Source organism: Budorcas taxicolor, chromosome 3 (genome assembly GCF_023091745.1).
Source record: "Budorcas taxicolor isolate Tak-1 chromosome 3, Takin1.1, whole genome shotgun sequence".
Lineage (NCBI taxonomy): Eukaryota > Metazoa > Chordata > Mammalia > Artiodactyla > Bovidae > Budorcas > Budorcas taxicolor.
In genome coordinates, this window is record NC_068912.1 from 101,505,756 (window position 1) to 101,530,796 (window position 25,041).

Here is a 25,041-nt window from a genome sequence, read left to right on the forward strand (position 1 = left end):
CATTATACATGGTAATTAAAACCACGGGAGTGGGTGAGGTGCCACAGAACCAAAAGAAAAGAAGAGAAGACAACCTGGGATTGACTCCTAGGAGGAAAAGAAACCAATACCTAAGGGACTGGTGGAAGAACAGGAATGTTTGAAGGGCTAAGAAGTAGAATCCAAAGAGAAAGGAGGAAGCCCAGGACAGTGTGGGTCTGGGAAGGAAGGGATCAGAGTCCTCAGGGAGGAGGATGTGATCAGGAGGGTTTGGAATTGAGAGCTCATGCCAGTGAGGCTGAGAAGAAGCTCTGCAGGGCCCATGCCCATTAATTTGACAAGTAACACATTGGGTACCTGTCAACCACAGCACTGGCACTGACTGAGTTGGCAGTAAACAAAACATGCAAGGAGCATGCCACCAACGCTTGAAGGAAACTGCGGTGCAAGGGGAAGGATTCCTCCAGTCCAAAGAGGAACCACAGAGCCCATAGCCTGTCAGCACCGAAAGAAAGATCTGTGATCACCTGTCTGATAGATGCAGAAACCCAGAACAAAGACTTCCCCGGGGGATCTCAGTGAATAGGACACAGAGCTGTAGCAGCAGGCTTCACGTTCGTGTGTCTCAGAAATGGCACTGCATCTGGGAACTGTGACTCTGTCAGGCAACCGTTTCCAGCGCTCTCAGCTCTGATGAAGTTGGTTTTTACAGCTTTTTGCTCCTGCTGCTGCTGTGTCGCTTCAGTCGTGTCCGACTCTGTGCGGCCCCATAGACGGCAGCCCACCAGGCTCCCCCGTCCCTGGGATTCTCCAGGCAAGAACACTGGAGTGGGTTGCCATTTCCTTCTCCAATGCATGAAAGTGAAAAGTGAAAGTGAAGTCGCTCAGTAGAGTCCGACTCTTAGCGACCCCATGGACTGTTTGCTCCTAGAGCCGGCGAAAACCAGTGTCCTGTCCTTTTCTTCACACCCAGGCAAGACTGCCACCTACTGGTCACACTTAAGAAGTCCACCTCAGTGCCATCCATACAGAGCTTTACTTCCCTTTCCAGTAGCTCTGGGAAATGGCTAACCACTTCAGTATTCTTGCCTGAGAAATCCCAGGTACAGAGGAGCCTGGTGGGCTACACTCCATGGGGTCGCAAAAAGTTGGACTAAAGTTCACTAAAATCTTGCTTACCGCAAGGTGCGGACCAAAAAGAAATACGTCCACAAAGTTTTCAGTATGTCTCCTTTCAAGAGGTGGAGCCCAATTCTCTCCTCTCCTTGTGTGAGTGGTCAGCTTAGTGACAGCCTTCCAATGAAGACAGTAAAACAGAAGTGACATGCAGCTTCAGAATTAGATTATAAAAGATACTGGAGCTTCCCCTTTGCTGTCTCTTGGATCACTTGCTCCAGGAGAAGCCAGCTGACATGTTGTCAGAACACTCAGGCAGCCCTATAGCAAGATCCACATGGTGAAGAACAGAGGCTTCCTGCCGACCGCCAGCACTAGCTTGCCAAGTGAGTGAGTGAGCCACCCTGGAAGTGGGTCCTCCAGGCCTGGTCACACCTTTGGGTGATGATAGCCCCAGCTGACTGCCTGACTGCAACCATATGACACACCTGGAGCCGGAACCACTCAGTTAAGCTGCTCCCAGATTTCTGATCCACAAAAACTGTGGGAGATAATAAATGTTCATCTTTTTTTTAGCTACTGGATTTTAGGGTGATTTACTATATGAGCAATAGGTAATGAATATAGATGGATTGATTTAACAGCTTTTGTGGATTTCTGCAAAGTTTGACTATAACGTCTTTCATGTTGCCTTCATGGCAGCGATTTTAAGGAATTTTCACTTGTCTTTGCCTGAGCTCTCTGAGGCTGCGGTGGCAGTGGGCAGGAGCAAGGAGGGGAGACCTGATGAGAGAACTTGCTGGAAGTCACCATGCTACATGGCCTAGACTGCCCATCCTTGAGAGAAGAGGGGGTGGGAGGGGGTTCAGCAGAGAAAGGGAGCACAAGGACCAGAGAAGGGGGCCAATGAAGGGTAAGAAGTGGGTATGGAGGGACAGAACTTCTGAAAACTCAGAAGTTCCGGCTTCTCCCAGCTCTCTTAGGCCCTACCAATACAACCAAGAGGAGCTGCTATACACTTTAGCTTTTCGGTTTTTTTTTGACTGCCCTGGGTCTTCATTGTGGCGCTTGGGCCTCTCTAGTTATGATGCTCAGGCTTTGTTGCCCCACGGCATGTGGGATCTTAGTTCCCCAACCAGGGATCAAACCTGTGTTCCCTGTATTGGAAGGCAGATTCTTAACCACTGGACTACCAGGGAAGTCCTTATACTTTAAATATTTAAAGTAAACATATTTTCAGTAAGTTGGTGATTTGGTGAACTGGGCACTCAGCAAATTGGTCATCTGGCCAGTTGATTTTTGGGTAAGCATACATTTGTCAAATTAATTTACAGTGATGGGTCAGTTTCTTATTAAGTCATACATAGTAATTTTTATGATCGTAAGATAATAATTTATTTGTAACAGATACTAATATATTTACCCACACAGATATATATTTCAGATTCCCAACAGAATTAATTTCTCCTTCCAAAAAAGTTTGTGACTTTGACATTTCTCTTCTTCAGGGAGGGAGACCAGTGAGTGATGATTAAGTCCCCATCTGCCACTAATTCCTGGAATAGCAATCCTCCCTGGGAGGAAACTGCCATTTTTCACTTCAGAGTCATTATAAATGGAGATAAATTCCAGGCAGGACCACTTTGGAGAAGTCCCCCCCTTAATTTTAATTTTGACTCTTTTAGGTTGAATGGGGTCATTATTTAAAAAATTTAAAATCTTAATTCTATGAGGAAGAAAAATCCTCAGAAATTAGCGGATGTGGGTGTCAGAACCTCTTCCCTGGTTATTTCTATGAGAAAGTGAATGACAGATGAGAATGGACAATCAGAGTCTGCTGCAGTGGGGACCAGAAACCCATGACTTGGTCCCAGGTTTCCTCTTCCACTCTTTGTAAGAACCTGGAAGGGCAAGGCGTTCCCCACAACCTTCAAGATGGGGCTCCTGGGGCTCCCTGAACCACAGCTCCTCCCGGGGCCCCTGCATGGCTGTGGGGTAGACGTAATGTTACAAAATCCAGCTCAGCCAGACAGACATATTTCAGGAAACTGCATGAGAATATTGAGAAAGGGAAGAAAGAGGAAGAAAGAAGCTTATCTCACCTAGACAGACATAGAGCCAGGCCCAGGTGCCACAAGTCCCACTGCAGTCATTTTAAAACTTGGTCATAAAATTATTTGATCCTCCTCCCATCAAGAGGTAGAAGCTGCTTGCTTCCCTTGAGTCTGGGCAGGAAGTGACACTATGTGACTTATGAAGCTAGGTCAAGAAATGCTATGCAGCTTTGGTCTGGAATATCTTGGAAGCTTGCTCAGGCTGCCCCCTCTCGGAATCCGGCCACTGAGCTCAGAGAAGCCTAAGCCACAGAGCTACAGGGAGAGGCCACATGGAGGTGTGCTGCAGGGCACAGGCCCAGCTCTGAGTCCCACCTTCAAGACCCAGCACAAGTCCCAGTCTGCTGGTGCAGCTCAAGGCTGGGCTAGGGCAAGGCAAGGGAGGCATCTGCCTGTGCTGCAAAATTGAAGGGAGGGGCCAAAACCCAGTAATCAAGAAAGATACTTTTGAATGCAATTAAAAAATGAGTGCAAGGGGCTTGCCTGGTTGTCCAGTGGTTGAGAATCCGCCTCCCAGTGCAGGGGACGAGGGGTTGATCCCTGATCAGCGAACTAAGATCCCACAAAGCTGAGGAGCACTAACTCCTTAAACTGCAACTGGAGAGGCCCTCAAGCCACAGTGACTGAGCCCCTGTGCTCCAGAACTCGTGCTCTGCAGCAAGAGAAGCCACCACAGTGAGAAGCCTGCGAGCTTCAGTGAAGACCCAGTGCAGCCAAAAAAAAAAAAGCAAAACAATTTATGATGAACAACCTATCAGCATGTTATATAAAAACAGAATCGGTAAGGGTTTCCCTGGTGGTACAGTGGATGAGAATCCACCTGCCAATGTAGGGGACACAGGTTCAATCCCTGGTCTGGGAAGATCCCACATGCTGCAGAGCAAGTCCTTGTGCCCCAACTACTGAGCCTGTGCTCTAAAGCCCACCAGCCGTGACTGCTGAAGCCTATGTGCCTGACACTTGAGCTCCAAAACAGGAGAAGTCACCGCAATGAGAAGCCTGCACACTGCAACGAAGACCCCCGCTTGCTGCAACTAGAGAAAACTGTGCAGCAACGAAGACCCAAGCCCAAGTCCAAGTGAAGTGGCTCAGTTGTGTCCGACTCTTTGCGACCCCATGGACTGCAGCCTACCACGCTCCTTCGTCCATGGGATTTTCCAACCAAGAGTACTGGAGGGGATTGCCATTTCCTTCTCCAGAGGATCTTCCCGACCCAGGGATCAAACCGGGGTCTCCTGCACTGTAGGCAGACGCTTTACCGTCTGAGCCACAAGGGAAGTCCAACACAACGAAAACCCAGTGCAACCAAAAATAAAAACAAAAACAAAAAAAACACAGCTTCAGTAAGAGTGTCACATGGAGCCATACTGGAGCCTGAGAGAGAAGGAAAAATCAGTGATGCTCTCTAGCTTCACTCTCGTCCCTGTTGTGGCCCCCGCTGTTTTTCAGCTGAGGCCCTGGATATCATGGAGCAGAGATCTCTGCTCCATCACCTTCAAATTCCTGACCTACATAATATGTGACAAGAAAATAGTGATCATTTTACGACACTAAAATTGGGGTGACTTGTTATAAGAAGTAGGTAACCAGAATACCCATCCTCTGCCTGAGAATCTTACCATTTCCTATCTTCCTTCTCTTTTTCCTCTTCTGAACCCTGTGCCTTGTTCCTAAGAACTCTCAGAAAGAGTCACTTAAGACACATAGCCTCCATGTAGCCATTTAGGCTATAAAAACTAGGTATTTCAAATTCTATTCCCATTATCATGACTGTTAGTACAAATTAGGGTATACACAATTCAGTCATCTCAATTTATTCGGTTCAACAAATATTTAAGAGCTTACTCTTGCCAGTACCCTTTAGGCATTAGGGATACAACAGTAAACAGAGAAGATGAAGTCTCAGCTCTTCTGGAATGGACTTTCTAACAGAGGACAGATAATAAACAAATAAATGAGATCATTTTTGAAGGAGATAAATGCTATGATGTAAGATGATGGAGAAAGACCTAGAGGGATGGTGGGAAGGAATGGGGAAGCTCAGAGAGAGTGGTTGGAAGGCCTCTCTCAGAAGTGACGTCTGAGATGACACTTGAAATTTGAGAAGCTGACCATCAATTCAAGGCCTAAGACTCTGCAAGCCATGGCAAGTATACAGTTCAGGCCAGGTGCAATGGAAAGCTAAGGAGTGATGTTGCCTAATTTATGTTTTAAAATGATAGTGACTGTAGTAGGGGAATGGACTGCAGGGGCCCAGAATGGAAGCAGAAAGATAAACTAGGAGACAGTGAGAGAGTCAAACAACACCCAACTGTGGACATGACTGGTGATGGAAGTAAAGTCCGATGCTATAAAGAGCAACATTGCATAGGAACCTGGAACGTTAGGTCCATGAATCAAGGTAAACTGGAAGTGGTCAAATAGAAGTTGACAAGAGTGAACATCAACATTTTAGGAATCAGCGAACTAAAATAGACTAGAATGGGTGAATTTAACTCAGATGACCATTCTATTTACTACTGTGGGCAAGAATCCCTTAGAAGAAATGGAGTAGCCATCATAGTCAACAAAAGAGTCTGAAATGCAGAACTTGGATGCAATCTCAAAAACAACAGAATGATCTCTGTTCATTTCCAAGGCAAACCATTCCATATCACAGTAATCCAAGTCGATGCCCTGACCTGAAGAAGCTGAAGATGAATGGTTCTATGAAGACCTACAAGACCTTCTAGAACTAACACCCCAAAAGGATGTCCTTTTCATTACAGGGGACTGGAATGCAAAAGTAGGAAGTCAAGAAATACATGATGAAAGAAAGTGAAAAGTGAAGTCGCTCAGTCATGTCCAACTCTTTTCGACCCCATGGACTGTAGCCCACCAGGCTCCTCTATCCATGTAATTTTCTAGGCAACAGTACTGGAGTGGGTTGCCATTTCCTTCTCCAGGGGATCTTCCCAACCCAAGGATCGAACCTGGGTCTCCCGCATTGCAGACAGATGCTTTTCTGTCTGAACCACCAGGGAATCCCAACCAACTCTTTGTGACCCCAAGGGCTATACAGTCCATGGGATTCTCCAGGCCAGAATACTGGAGTGGGTAGCCGTTCCCTTCTCCAGGGGATCTTTCCAACCCAGGGATCAAACCCAGGTGCAGGTGGATTCTTTACGAGCTGAGACACAAGGGAAGCCCTAGAAATACTTGGAGTAACAGGCAAATTTGACCTTGGAGTACAGAATGAAGCAGGGCAAATGCTAACAGAGTTCTGCCAAGAGAACACACTGGTCATAGCAAACACCCTCTTCCAACAACACAAGAGAAGACTCTACACATGAAGATCACCAGATGGTCAACACCGAAATCAGACTGATTATATTCTTTGCAGCCAAAGATGGAGAAACTCTATACAGTCAGCAAAAACAAAACTGGGAGCTGACTGTGGCTCAGATCATGAACTCCTTATTGCCAAATTCAGACTTAAATTTCAGAAAGTAGGGAAAAACACTAGACCATTCAGGTATGACCTAAATCAAATCCCTTACAATTATACAGTGAAAGTGAGAAATAGATTCAAGGGATTAGATCTGATAGACAGAGTGTCTGAAGAACTATGGACAGAGGTTCGTGACATTGTACAGGAGACAGGGGTCAAGACCATCCCCAAGAAAAAGAAATGCAAAAGGCAAAATGGTTGTCTGAGGAGGCCTTACAAATAGCTGAGAAAAGAAGAGAAGCGAAAGGCAAAGGAGAAAAGGAAAGATATATCCATTTGAATGTAGAGTCCCAAAGAATAGCAAGGAGAGATAAGAAAGCCTTCCTCTGTGATCAGTGCAAAGAAATAGAGGAAAACAATAGAATGGGAAAGACTAGAGATCTCTTCAAGAAAATTAGAGATACTAAGGGATACTAACAGATCTTCACAACCTAGATAGTCATGATGGTGTGATCACTCACCTAGAGCCGGACATCCTAGAATTCAAAGTCAAGTGGGCCTTAGGAAAAATCACTATGAACAAAGCTAGTGCAGGTGATGGCATTCCAGTTGAGCTATTTCAAATCCTGAAAGATGATGCTGTAAAGGTGCTGCACTCAACATGCCAGCAAATTTGGAAAACTCAGCAGTGGCCGCAGGACTGGAAAAGGTCAGTTTTCATTCCAATCCCAAAGAAAGGCAATGCCAAAGAATGTTCAAACCACTGCACAATTGCACTCATCTCACATGCTAGTAAAGTAATGCTCAAAATTCTCCAAGCCAGGCTTCAACAGTACATGAACAATGAACTTAGAAAAGGCAGAGGAACCAGAAGTCAAATTGCCAACATCTATTGGATCATCAAAAAAGCAAGAGAGTTCCAGAAGACATCTATTTATGCTTTACTGACTATGCCAAAGCCTTTGACTGTCAAAGCCTTTGACTGTGTGGATCAAAACAAACTGTGGAAAATTCTTAAAGAAATGAGAATACCAGACCACCTGACCTGCCTCTTGAGAAATCTGTATGCAGGTCAGGAAGCAACAGTTAGGACTGGCCAAGGAACAACAGATTGGTTCCAAATTGGGAAAGGAGTATGTCAAGGCTGTATATTGTCACCCTGCTTATTTAACTTATATGCAGAGTACACCATGAGAAACACTGGGCTGGATGAAGCACAAGCTGGAATCAAGATTGCTGAAAGAAATATCAATAAACTCAGATACACAGATGACACCACCATTATGCAGAAAGTGAAGAACTAAAGAGCCGTCTGATGAAGGTGAAAGAGGAGAGTGAAAAAGTTGGCTTAAAAGTCAACATTCAGAAAACGAAGATCATGGCATCTGGTCCCATTTCTTCATGGCAGATAGTGGGGAAACAATGGAAACAGTGAGAGAATTTATTTTGAGGGGCTCCAAAATCACTGCAGATGGTGACTGCAGCCATGAAGTTAAAAGATGCTTGCTCCTTGGAAGAAAAGTTATGACCAACCTAGACACCATATTAAAAAGCAGAGACATTACTTTGCCAACAAAGGTCCATCTGGTCAAAGCTATGGTTTTTCCAGTATTCATGTCTGGATGTGAGAGTTGGATTACAAAGAAAGCTGAGTGCCAAAGAATTTATGCTTTTGAACTGTGGTGTTGGAGAAGACTCCCTTGGACTGCAAGGTGATCCAAACAGTCCATCCTAAACGAAATCAGTTCTGAATATTCACTGGAAGGACTGATCTGTAGCTGAAACTCCAATACTTCGGCCATCTGATGGGAAGAACTGACTCATTGGAAAAGACCCTGATGCTGGGAATATTGAAGGCAGAAGGGGACAACAGAGGATGAGATGTTTGGATGGCATCACGGGAGTTGGTGATGGACAGGGAGGCCTGGTATGCTGCAGTCCATGGGGTTGCAAAGAGTCGGACATGACTGAGCAACTGAACTGAACTGAATTGACAGAGCAAATTCCTAGGCAGGTTGAGAAGAAGTACAGGGTCCTTGAGGAGGAGAAAAGGGTCTGGGGCTCTCAAAGAGGAGATAGAGGTCTGGAATTCTCAAGGAGGAGGAAAGGACAAAAGTTTTTTTCTACATTCCTTAGTAAGGATTATATAACAATAATGTATCCTGCTTGAGGACATGTTTCTCCTTCTGGAAAACCTTCTGACTAATCCTGTTATCTTAAAATGTATATTATGGGAGTGGGTCTAGTAAGGTCTTTACAACCTTGAGACATTCTTTTGCTTTATTGTAATAACCAATTAAAAAGTATATAATTTCCTTGCTAAGACTAGGGATTGGGGCACTCTCTGTCCCCTTCTGATGTCTGTGTCAGAAGTTTTATCTGTCCCTTTCTCACTTTAATAAAACTCTGCTACACAAAAGCTCTTGAGTGATTAAGCCTGGTCCCTGGTCCCGAAGTGAAATCTTCTTCTTTGGAGATCACAAATCTGACACCATTCACTGTAAATCATTATCTTGGGTACTCATCCGGGGTCTTCAGAACAAGGTAAGAACACTCAGAGCTCTAGACTCTCTGCTTTCTCAGTATACACATTTTCTGCTTTACTTTACTAACTCTACAGTGTGCCTGTGTGAACGAATGACGTGGCCTGCTTAAAGCAAGTGATGAGCCCTGCTCTGCAGTTTTGCGGTGCCTCCTAATGACTGAAAGCAGCCCCAGAAAGGAGAACCCTGTTGGGAGATTAATCCAACCTGCCAATGCCAAGAGATACCCAAGGTCCCTGTGAGGAGAGCTGCCAGAAATGGGTGAAGCGTGTGGACCGAACTTTCCTTTCGTAGTCACCTTTTCCTGGTCTCTTTGACCATTTCGTAATTGCTTGGGGAATTAGAACTGCTAACCTAATCTGTCGGATTAGGACTTTCAAGGGACTTGTGATCCATGCTGTTACTATGTACTTTTACTTAGACCCCAGGTATGGAAGCGCCTAGCCTTGCTAGGAGCCAAAAATTACAAGAGCACATTTGGGAGTGAGGCAGAGCTCTAGCTCCAGGAATGTCTCTCAGGCTAGAGGTCTCTCTCTTGGCTGCCTGCCTCAGGGGCCAGCGACCTAAAAGTGAGTCTTTGTTATGGCTGTGCCTCCGATCTAAGTGGACAGAAGCACTGCTGGTGACCATAAGGATTTTGAGGACACAGGTTGGGAACTGCAGGATGTGGTCAAATTGAAAGTGCAATGGGCGTCTTCCTTTGGTAGCACTAGCTCTTAGTGGACCAGAGGAGGCTCTTCAGTGGCTTTTGTCCCAACTCCTTAGATATTCTTTCTGTGGAATCAGCTGGAAGGACTGACTCTAATAACTCAAGGACAAAAATAACTTTTTCCTCACTGGCCAGCCCTTCACCATGTCTTTTGCTATCACTTATACTGGTGCGGTGATGCTTGGAAGGAACATGTTGGTTTTATGTTTGTACCGGTTTTATTGTGGTCAGGAATATACTCAGGGTCATGCACAGGCACTCAGGAGATGAATGTTTCTCCCAGCAGCCTTAGCTCGGGAGGCATTCTGGAAGGTCACTCTGATTGCACCCCAGGTGGCAACAGAGGTAAGCAAGGTTTTAATGGTGAGGAACTGGATGTCAGTCAGGGATGCTATCAGGTCTACCCCTGGCTCATCTCCACCCCATCTCGGTGGTAGAGCCAGGGGGAACGAGTATGGTGCCTGCATTGGTAAGGGACAGACTAAGTCCGACCAGGGAAGGAAAGCTTCGGTGTAGTCTGTCTATACCCCCATCTAGAGCAGGGAGGGATACCTCCGGTAGAAAGACGCACTGGTCATTTTTTTTCTCTCTTACAGATGGTAGCTAACAATTCCAGCCTCACTCCTTTGAACTGTATCTTGAAAAACTGGGACAAGTTTGATTCCCAGAGTTTAAAAAAGACATGCCTGATCTTCTGTGATACTGAATGGCCACGGTATCCATTGGAGGATGGTGAATGGTGGCTGGTTGGAGGGTCTCTTAATTATAATACTGTTTTACAATTAGACCTGTTCTGTAGAAAACAAGGGAAATGGATAGAAGTAGCATATATGTTGCCCTTCTCTCTGCGAGACATGGCGGACTTATGTCCTAAGGGTATAGATTTGGATATGAAACCTTCAGCTTCCTCTTGTCCTCCTACTTTGCCCCCATACCCAGGGCTCCAAACTGAGCAAACTGAAAGTCAGGGAACACCCCCAGGAAGGGTTGCCTTGGTCTCAGTGAAAGCCCAAACTGAGATTCAGACCACCCATTTAGAGTTCCAAACAACCCCAAGGGCCTCACCAGCAACCTATAGCATATCTGAGCAGAGAATTAGACGTAGTGTCCACCTGGGTGGCCACACTAAGTATAATCACGGCGACTGCTTTATTAACACTTGAAGCTCTCAAAATTATCAGCGGGTGAAATCTTACTGTACTGATTTCTCATGATGTGAGTGGAATCTTAAACTCTAAGGTTAATACCTGGATGACAGACAGTAGGCTTCTTAAATATCAGTCATTGCTGTTAGAAGGACCAATAACTAACCTTAAAGTTTGTGGAAACTTAAATCCTGCCACTTTCCTCCCTGAGAAAGAAAATGAAACACCTGATCATGATTGTTCCCAATTTCTAACTTTAAACTATGCAGCTCAGGAGGATCTGATGGATACCCCATTAGACAATCCTGACATGGAAATATTTACAGATGGCAGTTCTTTTGTTTGGGATGGGAAGTGTAAAGCAGGTTATGCCATGGTGATGGCTGAACAGGTTTTAGAAGCAAAATCTCTCCCCCAGGAAATGAGTGCTCAGCTAGCAGAGCTTGTGGCTCTGACCCGAGCTCTAGAGTTAAGCAAAGGGCAGCAGGTAAATATCTACACTGATTCTAAGTATGCTTATTTGACTTCACAGGCTCATGCTGCAATATGGAAAGAAAGACAGTTTAAAATGGCAACAGGAGAACCTATTAAGCATTTCAGAGAGATTGAGAGACTTTTAATGGTATATATTGTTCTAAAGAAGTAGCTGTTACCCATTGCAAAGGGCACAGCAGGGATGGGAGTAAAGCAGCCTAAGGTAATCAGCTGGCTGACTGTCAAGCCAGAAAGGCGGTGCTTTGTGAAACCGCCTCACTGCAGACGCCTTTGATCTGAACAGGTCCTGTGGAACAGGAAAAACCACAATATACTAAGGAAGAATTTAAAAGATATGAGAAAAGAGGAGCAAAGATTACCGATAAAGGATGGTTACAGTCCAAGAATGGATGATTAATAATTTCTGAAAATGCTCAATGGAAAATTCTTAAGGGTTTATACCAGAGTTTTCATTTAGGTGTTGAGAGTACTTACCAGACGGCTTCTCGTTTGTTTGAAGGTGGAAGTGTAATGAAAACTTTAAAGAACATTATCAAAAGATGTGAGGTTTGTCAGAAAAATAAACACTGGAAAGCTAGCAAAATCTGGGTGGAAAAAATCCTGGAGAGGACGAAGTGGAAGTGGAAAATATCCTGGAGAGGACTGGGAAATTGGTTTTACTTATATGCCAAAAGCTAATGGGTATTCTTGCTTACAGGTTTGGGTGGATTCTTGCTTACTGGATGGATCGAGGCTTTTCCCTGTCATAGTGAACAGGCTAAGAAGGTTATACGAATTTTAATCCATGAAATTTTTCCCAGGTTTGGGCTGCCACAGAGCCTTCAGAATGACAGTGGCTCAGCCTTTAAAGCTGCTGTAACTCAGGGGGTGTCAAAAGCTCTAGGAATAGAATATTACTTACACTGTTTGTGGAGACCCCAATCCTCAGGAAAGGTTGAGAAAGCTAATGACATTATTAAGAGACATCTGCGCAAATTAACTCAAGAGATGCAGGACAATTGGCTTAAAGTTCTACCCATAGCTTTAATGAGGGCTTGAACTGCTCCCCAAAAGGAGGAACTGTCCCCCTTTGAATATATTTATGGAAGACCTTTCTTACGCACAGACATTGTTATAGACCCTGAAGCCTTGGAATTAGCTAATTATGTAACTCAGCTCTCAGCTTTTCAACAGGCATTAATGGAACTCTGGGAGGTGACTCCTGACCCAGCCTGAGTCAAGCAAGCCTCTCTTTGAGCCAGGAACTGAGGCCCTGATAAAAACATTGGGATCTGGGGGCCAATCCCTCGAGCCCCTCTGGGAAGGCCCTTGCCAGGTTATTCTTTCTTTTCCCACAGCAGTCAAAGTGCCAGGAATTGATTTGTGGGTACATCACACTCGAGTTAAGAGGTGGCACCCTGGCCAGAACTAAATGATGTCATTTTATGTCTTTACTTGCTATGCTCTGGCTTTGTACTTTTCAAATGGGCCTGATAATCTATGTCAGCCTGCTTCTGCTGACTCCAAAAATCCTGGGTCTGCCGTTTGATCCTCAAGACAATGCCTTCCTGTCCTGGGCTCACTCCTATGCTGCGTTCCACAATCGGTCTAACTGCTGGGTCTGCGGAGCACTCCCTTCTTCATCAGTGGAAGGCCTCCTGTGTGGGTTTCTCCACTTCAAGGAAAAGACTTCTTCAACTCTGAAGATACCTTCACCAACAACAATCATATGTCATGCCTCTTCTTGACCTGATGACATCTAACAGTCCTAAGAGGGACTGTTGTACCTTAACTATGGACATAATGTGACTTTTGATTTTAATTAAGTTTTAACTTGGCTTAATGACTATTTTGCCTTGTATCTGTAACTGTAAAACAGGGTTTGTTTCTAACTGTCTGAAAGCTTTTAAGTTACAAATGGTTGTCCAGGCTCCTGTGAGTGCCACAGCCACCTCCAACTATTACTTGGGGACTCTGGGTCAGAGACTCTCAATATGAGGGTTAGGAGAATATGTTGCCTCAACAATTTAGGGATGGAAGGAAGTAGTTATGGAACGAAATGACGCTCCTTTCCCTTGGCAACATAATTCTCCTAAAAGAAAAGGGGGGAATGAGAGAGTCAATTCCTAGGCAGATTGAGAAGTCCAGGGTCCCCAAGGAGGAGAAAGGGGTCTGGGGCTCTCAAGGAGGAGATAGGGGTCTGGAATTTTCAAGGAGGAGGAAAGGACAAAAGTTTTTTTCTACATTCCTTAGTAAGGATTATATAACAATAATGTATCCTGCTTGAGGACATGTTTCTCCTTCCGGAACACCTTCTGACTAATCCTGTTATCTTAAAATGTATATTATGGGAGTGGGTCTAGTAAGGTCTTTACAACCTTGAGACATTCTTTTGCTTTATTGTAATAACCAATTAAAAAGTATATAATTTCCTTGCTAAGACTAGGGTTGGGGCACTCTCCCTCCCCTGCTGGTGTCTGTGTCAGAAGTTTTATCTGTCCCTTTCTCACTTTAATAAAACTCTACTTCACAAAACCTCTTGAGTGATCAATCCTGGTCCCTGGTCCCGAAGTGAAATTTTTTTTAGTGATCACAAATCTGACACCATTCACCATAAGCTATCAACAGGATGGTGGGTTAGCCTAGGTGATCACAGTGGGAACAGAGAAGTTAAGTGGAGGCAGAGCCTTGAGGACTTGACAAGGATGGAATGGATGGGAGGTGAGAGAAAGTTGGTCGTCTGGTATCAGTCCTATACTTTTTCTTGAGCAATTGGGTTGGTGGTGGTAGCTTTTACTGAAAATAGGAGAAAGAACAAGTTTGGGGAAGAAAATAAGACAGGAGGGAAGAGGGCAGGGCACAACTTTTAAAGGATGACATGGATGTTGAGAAAAACAGGATACGACAAAAGCTGGTTAGACTCTACTAGGCCCAAGATGGTGAAAGATTCAACTTCCAATAGACTTTGAGCTTCATTATACACTCATTGGAATACATTCAGTTCAGTTCAGTTCAGTCGCTCAGTCGTGTCCGACTCTTTGCGACCCCATGACCTGCAGCACGCCAGGCCTCCCTGTCCATCACCAACTCCCAGAGTTCACTCAAACTCACGTACATCAAGTCGGTGATGCCATCCAGCCATCTCATCCTCTGTTGTCCCCTTCTCCTCCTGCCCCCAATCCCTCCCAGCATCAGAGTCTTTTCCAGTGAGTCAACTCTTCGCATGAGGTGGCCAAAGTACTGGAGTTTCAGCTTTAGCATCACTCCTTCCAAAGAACACCTAGGACTGATCTCCTTTAGAATGGACTGGTTGGATCTCCTTGCAGTCCAAGGGACTCTCAAGAGTCTTCTCCAACACCACAGTTCAAAAGCATCAATTCTTCGGCGCTCAGGTTTCTTCACAGTCCAACTCTCACATCCATACATGACCACAGGAAAAACCACAGCCTTGACTAGATGGACCTTTGTTGGCAAAATAACGTCTCTCTGCTTTTCAACATGCTATCTGGGTTGGTCATAACTTTTCTTCCAAGGAGCAAGCATCTTTTAATTTCATGGCTGCAGTCACCATCTGCACTGATTTGGGAGCCCCCCAAAATAAAGTCTGACACCATTTCCACTGTTTCCCCATCTATTTCCCATGAAGTGATGGGACCAGATGCCATGATCTTCATTTTCCAAATGTTGAGCTTTAAGCCAACTTTTTCACTCTCCTCTTTCACTTTCATCAAGAGGCTTTTTAGTTCCTCTTCACTTTCTGCCATAAGGGTGGTGTCATCTGCATATCTGAGGTTATTGATATTTCTACCGGCAATCATGATTCCAGCTTGTGTTTCATCCAGCCCAGTGTTTCTCATGGTGTACTCTGCATATAAGTTAAATAAGCAGGGTGACAATATACAGCCTTGATGTACTCCTTTTCCTAATCGGAACCAGTCTGTTGTTCCATGTCCAGTTCTAACTGTTGCTTCCTGACCTGGAGATAGGTTTCTCAAGAGGCAGGTCTGGTATTCCCATCTCTTTCAGAATTTTCCACAGTTTATTGCGATCCACACAGTCAAAGGCTTTGGCATAGTCAACAAAGCAGAAATAGATGTTTTTCTGGAACTCTCTTGCTTTTTCGATGATCCAGCGGATGTTGGCAATTTGATCTCTGGTTCCTCTGCCTTTTCTAAAACCAGCTTGAACATCTGGAAGTTCACGGTTTACGTATTGCTGAAGCCTGGCTTGGAGAACGTTGAGCATTACTTTACTAGCGTGTGAGATGAGTATAATTGTGCAGTAGTTTGAGCATTCTTTGGCATTGCCTTTCTTTGGGATTGGAATGAAAACTGACCTTTTCCAGTCCTGTGGCCACTGCTGAGTTTTCCAAATTTGCTGGCATATTGAGTGTAGCACTTTTACAGCATCATCTTTCAGGATTTGAAATAGCTCAGCTGGAATTCCTTCACCTCCACTAGCTTTGTTCATAGTGATGCTTTCTAAGGCCCACTTGACTTCACATTCCAGGATGTCCGGCTCTAGGTGAGTGATCATACCATCGTGATTATCTTGGTCATGAAGATCTTTTTTGTACAGTTCTTCTGTGTATTCTTGCCACCTCTTCTTAATATCTTCTGCTTCTGTTAGGTCCATACCTTTTCTGTCCTTTGTAATACATTAGCACATGCTAAATAATACACCCACAGGCCCCATGACAGCTCCAAGGCCAACCTTAAAAGGTCAAAAAATGGGTGGTGGCCCAATTGCTAGAAATCCTCACTCCTTCCCTCAAATAAATAATCCTCCCACTTAATAGCCTATGAAATGACCCAGCCCATAAAAACTAACCCCTCCTGCACCCAAGGGAGGCTCAAACTTTCTGAGTCTGACTATATTCTGCCTTTGGAATTCAAATCTCTGCTTTCACTTTACTTTGACTCACTCTTGAATTCTTTCCTGGGAGAAGCCAAGGACTCTCACTTGGTGCCCTGTCCCAGGGATTCTCCAAAGACCTAGGATATGATCATTCTCTCGTTCTCCTACAACAAAAATCAAGAGTTCAAAAAAAAAAATCAAGAGTTCTGTTTTGGCTATACATTTCAGATGTTATTAGACATTCATGGAGATTTCAGAGGAGAGATCAGGCCAGACGTACAGACTTGGTAGCTGAATACATAACATATACATGTGGTGTGTAAAGCCATGGGACTAGACAAAATCACTTTGCTGACAAAGGTCCATCTAGTCAAAGCTAGGTTTTTCCAGTAGTCATGTATGGGTGTGAGAGTTGGACCATAAAGAAGGCTGAGCACCAAAGAATTGATGCTTTCAAACTGTTGTGCTGGGGAAGATTCTTGAGAGTCCCTTGGACTGCAAGGAGATCAAACCAGTCAATCCTAAAGCAAATCAACCCTGAATATTCATTGGCAGGACTGATACTGAAGCTGAAGCGCTAATATTTTGGCCACCTGATGTGAAGACCTGACTCACTGGAAAAGAACTTGATGCTGGGAAAGACAGAGGGCAGGAGGAGAAGGGGGCAACAGAGGATGAGATGGTTGGATGGCATCACTGACTCAATGAACATGAGTTTGAGCAAACTCTGGGAGATAGTGAAGAACAGGGAAGCGTGGCATGCTGCAGTCTATGGGGTCGCAAAGAGTCAGACATGACTGAGAGACTAAACAACAACAGGCAAAACCACACAGGGAGAAGGTGTTGCTAAAGAGGTGGGACATAGGCTGACCCAACAGTCTAGAAAGAGAAATAGTAAAAACCAGCAAAGGAGACTTGGTGAAACGAGATCGCAGGAGGAAAACTCAAAGTTGTATCACAGAAGTTGAGAGAAGAGAGTGAGCTGTTTTTTGACCAACTGGGTCAAAAGCAACTGTGAGATCATGTAGGAAGCAAATGGAAAAATGGAGCTGGAGGGGAACTTGAAGTCAAGGAATTGGAACTGTGCATTCCTAAACAGGATAAATTAATCTTATTTTGGTGGGGGGTTATGTCTTTTACATATTGTTTAATCCATAGGTTAGCAAGGAGGGACTCATTTTGAAGATGGGTGATATGCAGCCTATTTTTAAAAATATTTAAAAACTTTATCAGCTTTATTGACGAATAATTGCCATCTACAGAGCATGTCTACATGTGAATGGAGATGAACTGTCAGAGAAAAAGGGAGGGGGCAGCTTCAGAAGAGAAGTCTGAGGGAATGTGCTTCAGAGAACAAGCAGAAGAAGGGGGGGCAGGCCTGTGACAGGAGCAGGGACACTCGGCTGGAAAGGGAAAGAGAAGAGAGAAGGTGGGTGACCTGCCAGGCAGGTTGGTAGGCTTGGAGGTGGGAAGGTGGGGTTCTCAGGGTAAAAGGAGGTGAAGTCATCCCCTGGCTCCTCCATCGCAGACACCCATGGCAAAGGGCAAGGGTCACCAGGCCCTCTGAGCCTCGTCACCTGTTCTCAGTGGGACTCTCCCTGAGAGCCCTCTTCCCGTGGAGCCTCCTCAGGGAAGGATGTCCTCCCCCTACCTCCACAGTCTGCCATACAGCACTCAGGGTAGAGAGCACAGCCTCCATACCTTCCTCCTTCCAAATTATTCCTTTCTCTCCTCCAACACAAACAAAGGCAAACAAAAACCCAGGGCTTGGGATAGTACTTGGCACCCCACAGGTGTTCAATCAATACTTTTTTTTTTTAAACCAACCCTACCCTTACAAAGGTTAGTCCCTTCAGCCATATCATCTGTGTCCCCTGATGTTGCTGTCATCCTGGGGGGCGGGGGTTGGTGGCGGGGAGTGCTCCACCTTGGCCATGCAATTTGGTGTCCTCAAACTCAGAGAAATTAATCTCTGGTCCTTCTATCCAGTCACTGCTGTTAGGGCCCCATCTAAGGACCGTCACACCTTCCCGCCCCCGCCCTTGGTGGAGTTGCTGTGGAAACTGAGAACTGTATGCCTGCCTGCTAAGTCGTTTAAGTCGTGTCGGACTCTTTGCGACCCCATGGACTGTAGCCCGCCAGGCTCCTCTGTCCATGGGGATTCTCCAGGCAATAATACTGGAGTGGGTGGCCATTTCCTTCTCCAGAGAACTGTATTCTTGCCCTTAACTTCCGCTCCACCCGTCTTGTGAAAGAGTTCCCCCTAGTGGACAATCAATGCACATGCAAGCTCTGAATTCCCAGGGACACAAAGACTGTTGAAAGCGCCTGGTTTAAAAAAAAAAGGAAGAATAATTGTTTCATTCAACAGACGTTTCTTGTACCCTGTTATGAGTCTGGCTTATCTGAAATTATTTTGAGGTGCACAGTTTCGCTGTTATCACACCAGCAGACATCAAACCAAGAAGGCAGTCCAGAGCTTCAGGTCCCAGCAGCCTCTGACAGAGTAGGTTGTTAAGTAATAAAAACAGAGGGACTCAAGATGGGGTACAATATAGGAAGAAGCTAGGCCAGTTCAGCTCTGGAGGGCTTTATTGGAAAAACTGAAGCTAAGCCATTTTTTCGATAAATTTATTCAACAAACTTATAGTGCGTACCACCCTTTTTTTTGCCAGGCCCTAAGCTGGAGAAAGAGATGAATCAGACCCCATCCCAGGCCTGAAACTGCTCACTAATACAGTGTGCATGGGAGGACTCCCTCTCTCATCTACTCAGCAGACACATACCCAGGACCTAACCTACGCTGGGGACTTGCTGAGGGTATTAGGAGCAAGCGATGTGAGCTACAAGAAAACTGTTCACTGTCTATGTAAAGGGCAGTATATTCTGGAGATAACTCCTCCAGGGGAGGAAGGTGCTCGAGGGGAGAGGGGTGCAAGGTGGGAAAAAGAAAGCAGGCTGACGTTTGGATAGGGTTGAAGACAGGTCTGGAAAGGCCTCAGTGAAGAAAGCTTAAGCTGGGAAGTGATAGATGAGTGGGAGTGGTCACTTTGCCACGGGGAGGTGGGGCAAGGGGAGGGAGGTCACAGAGCCACACAATCTAGTCTTCTCCAGGTTGTATGATTAAGTCTCCTGACATGATTCTACCGCCAGCTCACCCCCTTGCTCCGGTGCCAGCTACAACTCTCTACTGCGCCTGACCTTGACCTAGGTGCCTCCACCACTCCACTCCCTCACCGGTGACTCCTCCCCAGCTAGGAGACTCTGCTCCAGCTGGAACCAGTTCCAACATGGCACTGCTAATCAACATAGGCGCCCATGTATCCCTGCAGGGGTCAAACAAATACAAAGTAGACAGTGCTGCTGAAGGCAAGATAAGACAGACATTCAATTTCAACACTGCTTCTGAAAAAATAAGCTAGGTTGGGAGTGAACCCCAGGATGTCACGTGCATACCTTAACCCCAGTGCCTGTATACCCTTTCTGCCCCACCCCCCAGGCTTCCTGGACCTGGAGGTTCAGCCTGTCCTCTTGGACACAGGTGGCTCTTACTGTCTGGCGGGCCTCCCTGCCCTGGCCTCCTTGGCCAAGCCCATTCCCTCTTCATGTACCATTTTATTCTCCACACCTAGGTGGTCCCCAGTCCCCCTCCTCTTTCTTGCCGGGGCCTCTGTGCCCAGCTAGATCAGCACAGTCCATTTTGCTGTCTGAACAAAGGCCTTCCAGCTGGCCTCCAGCCTCTAGTCTCCCTGCAGGGCTGGCTCGTGATGCCATCTGGCATTCTAGGAACTCCACGATCTGGTCCTGGCCTACCTTCCTAGGTCTTCCTGGAGTGAGACCTCTACCAAACCTCCACCAAATGGCCTCCCTGCCATTCCCTAGACACATCTTGTACTTCCCTGTGTCTAGGCCTTTACACCAGGCTCCTTTCCAGAATGCTCTCCTCCCCTTTCTACCTTCCCTAATCCTTCCCATCTCGAAGGCTCAGCTCAAATAGCACCTTCTCAGAGAATCCTCTTTGATTTCTCCTGTTGAAAACAGAATCTCCCTTTTCTGAACCATTGTAGGAGCAGGGAAGAAAAATAATATCCTATAAACACCTGCCATGTGCTACATTTTAAAACCACAGGCTTTGGAGTCAGACAGCTCTGGTTTGACTGGTTAGCATATAAACGTGTGTAACAGCATCTTTCATCTCTCTGTGCTTCAGTGCTTTAGCTTGAAAAATATAAAAATGCCAAACCCCACCATTCATTCATTTGAACATTTGAATATCTAATATGTGCCAGAATCTATACTCTTGTGGTTATTTTGAGAATTAAATGGAATGACGCATGGAAAGTGGCTGGCGCATAGGCGACCCCAATAAATAAAAACCTATTAATACTACCATTATTCAATCTAGTTTCTTAGAAGAACAGTCCTCAGGGTGATTTCTATTGGAGGGGATGTGCCACGTAAGTCCGGGAACCAGAGCCAGCCCTGGACCTAGGAAGATTTTAACAACTGCGAGAGCATGTGGCTGATTCCTAGTGCAGAATGTGACTGTCATTTTCTGCATAACTTGCCCATCAGTACCAAGGCAGCACCTTCCGTCTGCCAAGGCTGTCTCGGACACTCAATAAGGCTCTTTGTGAATAGGAGAAAACGTCTCAGAGCCAGTCTGCCCAGTTCTCATGGCCACCTTCGGCCATCTGGAGCAGACCCGGCCATCTCCCTTACCTTCATACTGGACTTCCAAGTGCATCGTGCATAGCACCTTCAGCACGCAGTCCACGATGCTGGGGTGTGTGGTCCCGATGATTGACTGGCAAGACAGACAGGGGGACAAGGTGGTTACTCTTTCCATCTAGTCCACCTGGGAGAAGTGAAAAGCTGACTTCCAAACAGCCAGGCAGCCTGGCTGAATGGGGAGTTAGGGGGTACAGGTGAGCAGCAGTGAGTCACGGGGCCTTGGCCCCCACACTGAAGAGGTTCATTTCTTCTGGAGAGGAGAGGTGGAGATGGGCAGCTGGAAATCTCCCTAGAATCTGCCAAGGTTGCCACTGGGCCCCCTGGCTCAGGAGGCACTCGGTGGAGGCTAGCTGGCCATTGCTAGAAGAGCAGACACCAGTTGGCCATCTCGGATGGGCACAGGCCCGAGAGAAGGGAACTCATCTAAGATCCTAAGTCTCTTCTTCAGCAAGACCTCAACAATCAGGCAGCCCCCGCCCCTTCTGCATCTCCCCCCTGCCTGTGCATAGGGTTCCTGTGCTTTGGCGTTAAACATCCTCACGCTCACCCAGCTTCAATGCAACTGTCTTTCAACTCTGTCTCTTCTCACTACTGCTCGCTGCCTCTTAACACCTAAGCTTCTGAGGGGAAGCCACGTCTCTGTCCTCCCTGCATCCTTTGACAGGAGGCTATAATTTTTTGTTTTCCTGCCATTGGATAGTCCTCCAATTCACCAAAACTTTCCCTGCTGGGCCCAGCTTTCTGTTGTACCCACACAATCACTCTACTGTATTTGAGCCAGCCGATCACGTCTTGCTTCTTGAAACTCCTTTCCATTCATTTTCACAGATCTGTGTTTTTCTGTTCTCCTTTTATGGCTTCTGGTTCTTTTTCAAAGAGGCAGCATGGTATATGGAGAGAATAAGGTCTTGAGGTAGAGCTGGATTTAATAGTCACTTAGTAAATATCTTCTGTGTGCGGCCTTGAATAAGTCACTGAACATCCTTCTAAGGCTTGGTTCCATCACCCTTCAAGGGGTTGATAGTCCTTGTCTCCATCAGCCATTGTGAAGACTGAAAGAGACAGTGTAAGTAAAGCCCCGAGCACCGTGAAGGAGGCACTTAAGACATGGCAACTGGAAATAATAATGCTAATCAGATGTTTTACTGGTCTTCCTGAGCTCATCTCTTAAATGTTGGTGGTGTTCCTTCTCTTCTTACGTGCTACACTCTACCTGGGTGATCTTATTTACTTCTACTCTTTCAGATACCACTTCTCGACTCAGAAACTCCAACAAAAGGCCATCTTCATTTCGGGTCTCTCTGGAGCCTCAGACTTTAATTTCCTGCTGTCCTGAGGGCGTCTCTACCAGATGTCCCCAGCAGTGATTCCTCAGTGCAGCTAGGAATCATCATTGCCTGGGAAAACGTAAAGGCCCCCTGAAAGCTGTCAGATTCTCTGGGAGCGGGGCTCGGGATTTAGTATCATTTGCACAAGTGACCCATCTATATCTTTTGCAACTAACTTGGCCTGCTGCTCACATGGGCCCTTGGGAGCCATTGAGACTCATCAAGTTTGTTGGGTCAAAACCTAACTCCTCCAAAATCAAAGCCATGTTTCCTGTTCTCTTGGTGGCATACAACTCACCCATGAAGTCCAAAACTGGTGTCTTCTTGACGGCCTTTCTTTTTTGTTTTAAGATTTTTTTTAAAATGTGGATCATTTAAGAGTGATGGGTCTTCGTGGATGTGGGGCTTTCTTTAGTTGTGCTGAGTTTGGGGCTACTCTTCGTTGCGGTGCTTGGCCTTCTCATTACGGCAGCTTGTTGCAGAGCTTGGGCTTTAGGGGGCACAGGCTTCAGTAGCTGTGGCTCTCGGGCCCTAGAGCGCTGACTCAGTAGTTGTAGTGCGTGGGCTTACTCTCCTCGAGGCATATGGATTCCTCATGGCCGAGGGATTGAACCTGTGGCCCCTGCATTGGCAGGTGGATTCTTAACCGCTGAACCACCAGGGAACTCCCTAAAGTCTTTATTGAATTTGCTACAATATTGTTTCTGTTTTATGTTTTGCTTTTTGGCCATGAGGCATGTGGGATCTTAGCTCACCAACTAGGGCTCAAACCCCCATTCCTTGCATTGAAAGGTGAAGTCCCAACCACTGGACCACCAGAGAAATCCCTCTTTGATCTTTTAGTTGTCTCTCTGCCTGCAGCCCCTCCTGGAGCTGTACTGAGAGCTTTAGATGGTTCATCTCAAAACCTCTCTTGGAGGCATGGTGTCCCCGCCTCACTAGGCATGGTGTCTTCATGGGCTCATCACCATTCCCCAAAACTGACTTTTCTGTATGCCAGGGCACCCAGAGGAAGGCAGGAGCTGATGAAAGAAATGGAGCGTTCCCATGCACTGGAGATCTGGCTCCTTTCTTCATGTACATGCGGCCTACAATGGCACCCTGCTTCTTTCCCTATCAAATTGACTCCTTTAATCTTTTCTACGGTCCTTCCATCATCCTTGTTGCTTGTCTCAACCACTTTTAAGTCTGCCAACATCTCTCTTATCCTTAAATAAACAGGATAAATCAGTCTGCTGGGAGACATGAACTCTCTGCCCTGCTCTGGCCTTCTGGAAGTAACGCTGATTGAACAGCCGATAGGCAGTGGGAGGTCAAGCTCCGTTTCTCATCCCTGCGTGGAGCGCAACTGTGGAAAGTAATTGTCAGATTACTGAGTTGGAATCAGAATCACTGGAGCGTGCAGCCTGGGCTTACCTGGGCAGTCCTGAGTGTCTGCAGGGCCAGCTGCTGAGCTTTCGGGGACGCACAGGGCAGCAGAGCTATCAGGCCTTTGTACACTTGATTCTGGTACTTGGGATTACCGTGGATCAAAGAATCCAACAGGACCTGCACTTCTTCCTGAGTCTCTTCTGACTTGGACTTTGCCAAAAATTCTGCTATGGATCGTACACCTGAGCAAAGGAGAGAGGAGATGCTAGATGGGAAGGGCTTTATGAAAAGTATCCTCACTTGAGGTTATATAATATGAGATAATAGGAATGAGATCTATTTAACCAGTCCTGTTCAAAGCAAAATCGAGGTTCTGTTTTCATGTTGCATCACTGTTTTTTTCATCTAGTGGTTATGTGTCCAGAGGATTTTGTTTCAACCTAGGCATGTTAGCTTGTCAAAATCTGTTTTCAAATTTAAAATGGCTCTGCAAAATGCACAAATAAAACTTGCCTGTTTGATGGTTGTATGATAACTAACACATAGGTAGCAGTCAGCACTAAATGTTTTAACAAATTCTATTATATTTAGTCCTGGAAACTACACTGAGAGAGAGGTGTTAGTCCCATTTTATGAATAAATACACCAAAGCTCAGAAAGACATGAGGGAAGGGCAGTGAGGGATGCACTTTAGAGAGGTGTGCGTGGAGACGGCCTCTCCTGGGCATGTCTCAAGCAGAGTGCTTGGGGAACATCCTGAAATGACTGGGTGACTTCCTATCTGAACTGCCCTGGACGCTCTTTGAGGATAAGGACTGCATTTTATTTAGCTTTGTATTCCCAGCACCTTAGTGTATGCATGCATGCTCAGTTGCTGCAGTTGCGTCTGACTCTTTGCAACCTGACACCAGGTTCCTCTGTCCATGGGATTCTCTCTGTCCGTGGGATTCTCCAGGCAAGAATAACGAGTGGATTGCCATGCCCTTCTCCAAAGGATATTCCCAACCCAGGGATTGAACCTGCATTTCTTGTATTGCAGGTGGATTCCTTATCATTGAGTCACCAGGGAAGCCCAATTTAGTGTATACCTAGTACCATATTTAAAAATTTTAGTTCAATTTTATTTCTAGAATTATTCACAAATGACTCAATAACTCTTTGCTGAATGGATGCATGAAAGAGGATATATTTGAAATGAAGTATTTCCAAAACCACCACAAAAAGATTTGAACAAATGATGA

General features: G+C 45.7%; 1 protein-coding gene across 1 annotated transcript in view; it reads right to left on the reverse strand.

Annotated features, from left to right (window-relative positions):
* Positions 1-25,041, reverse strand: part of ARMH1 (armadillo like helical domain containing 1) — a 42,278-nt gene that overhangs the window by 8,355 nt on the left and 8,882 nt on the right. Inside the window, exons 4-5 of the mRNA XM_052637887.1 lie at positions 23,846-24,042; positions 21,090-21,174 (exon numbers count right to left, since the gene is read on the reverse strand). Of these exons, the coding sequence (XP_052493847.1) occupies positions 21,090-21,174; positions 23,846-24,042 (282 nt within the window). The remainder of the gene's footprint in view (positions 1-21,089; positions 21,175-23,845; positions 24,043-25,041) is intronic.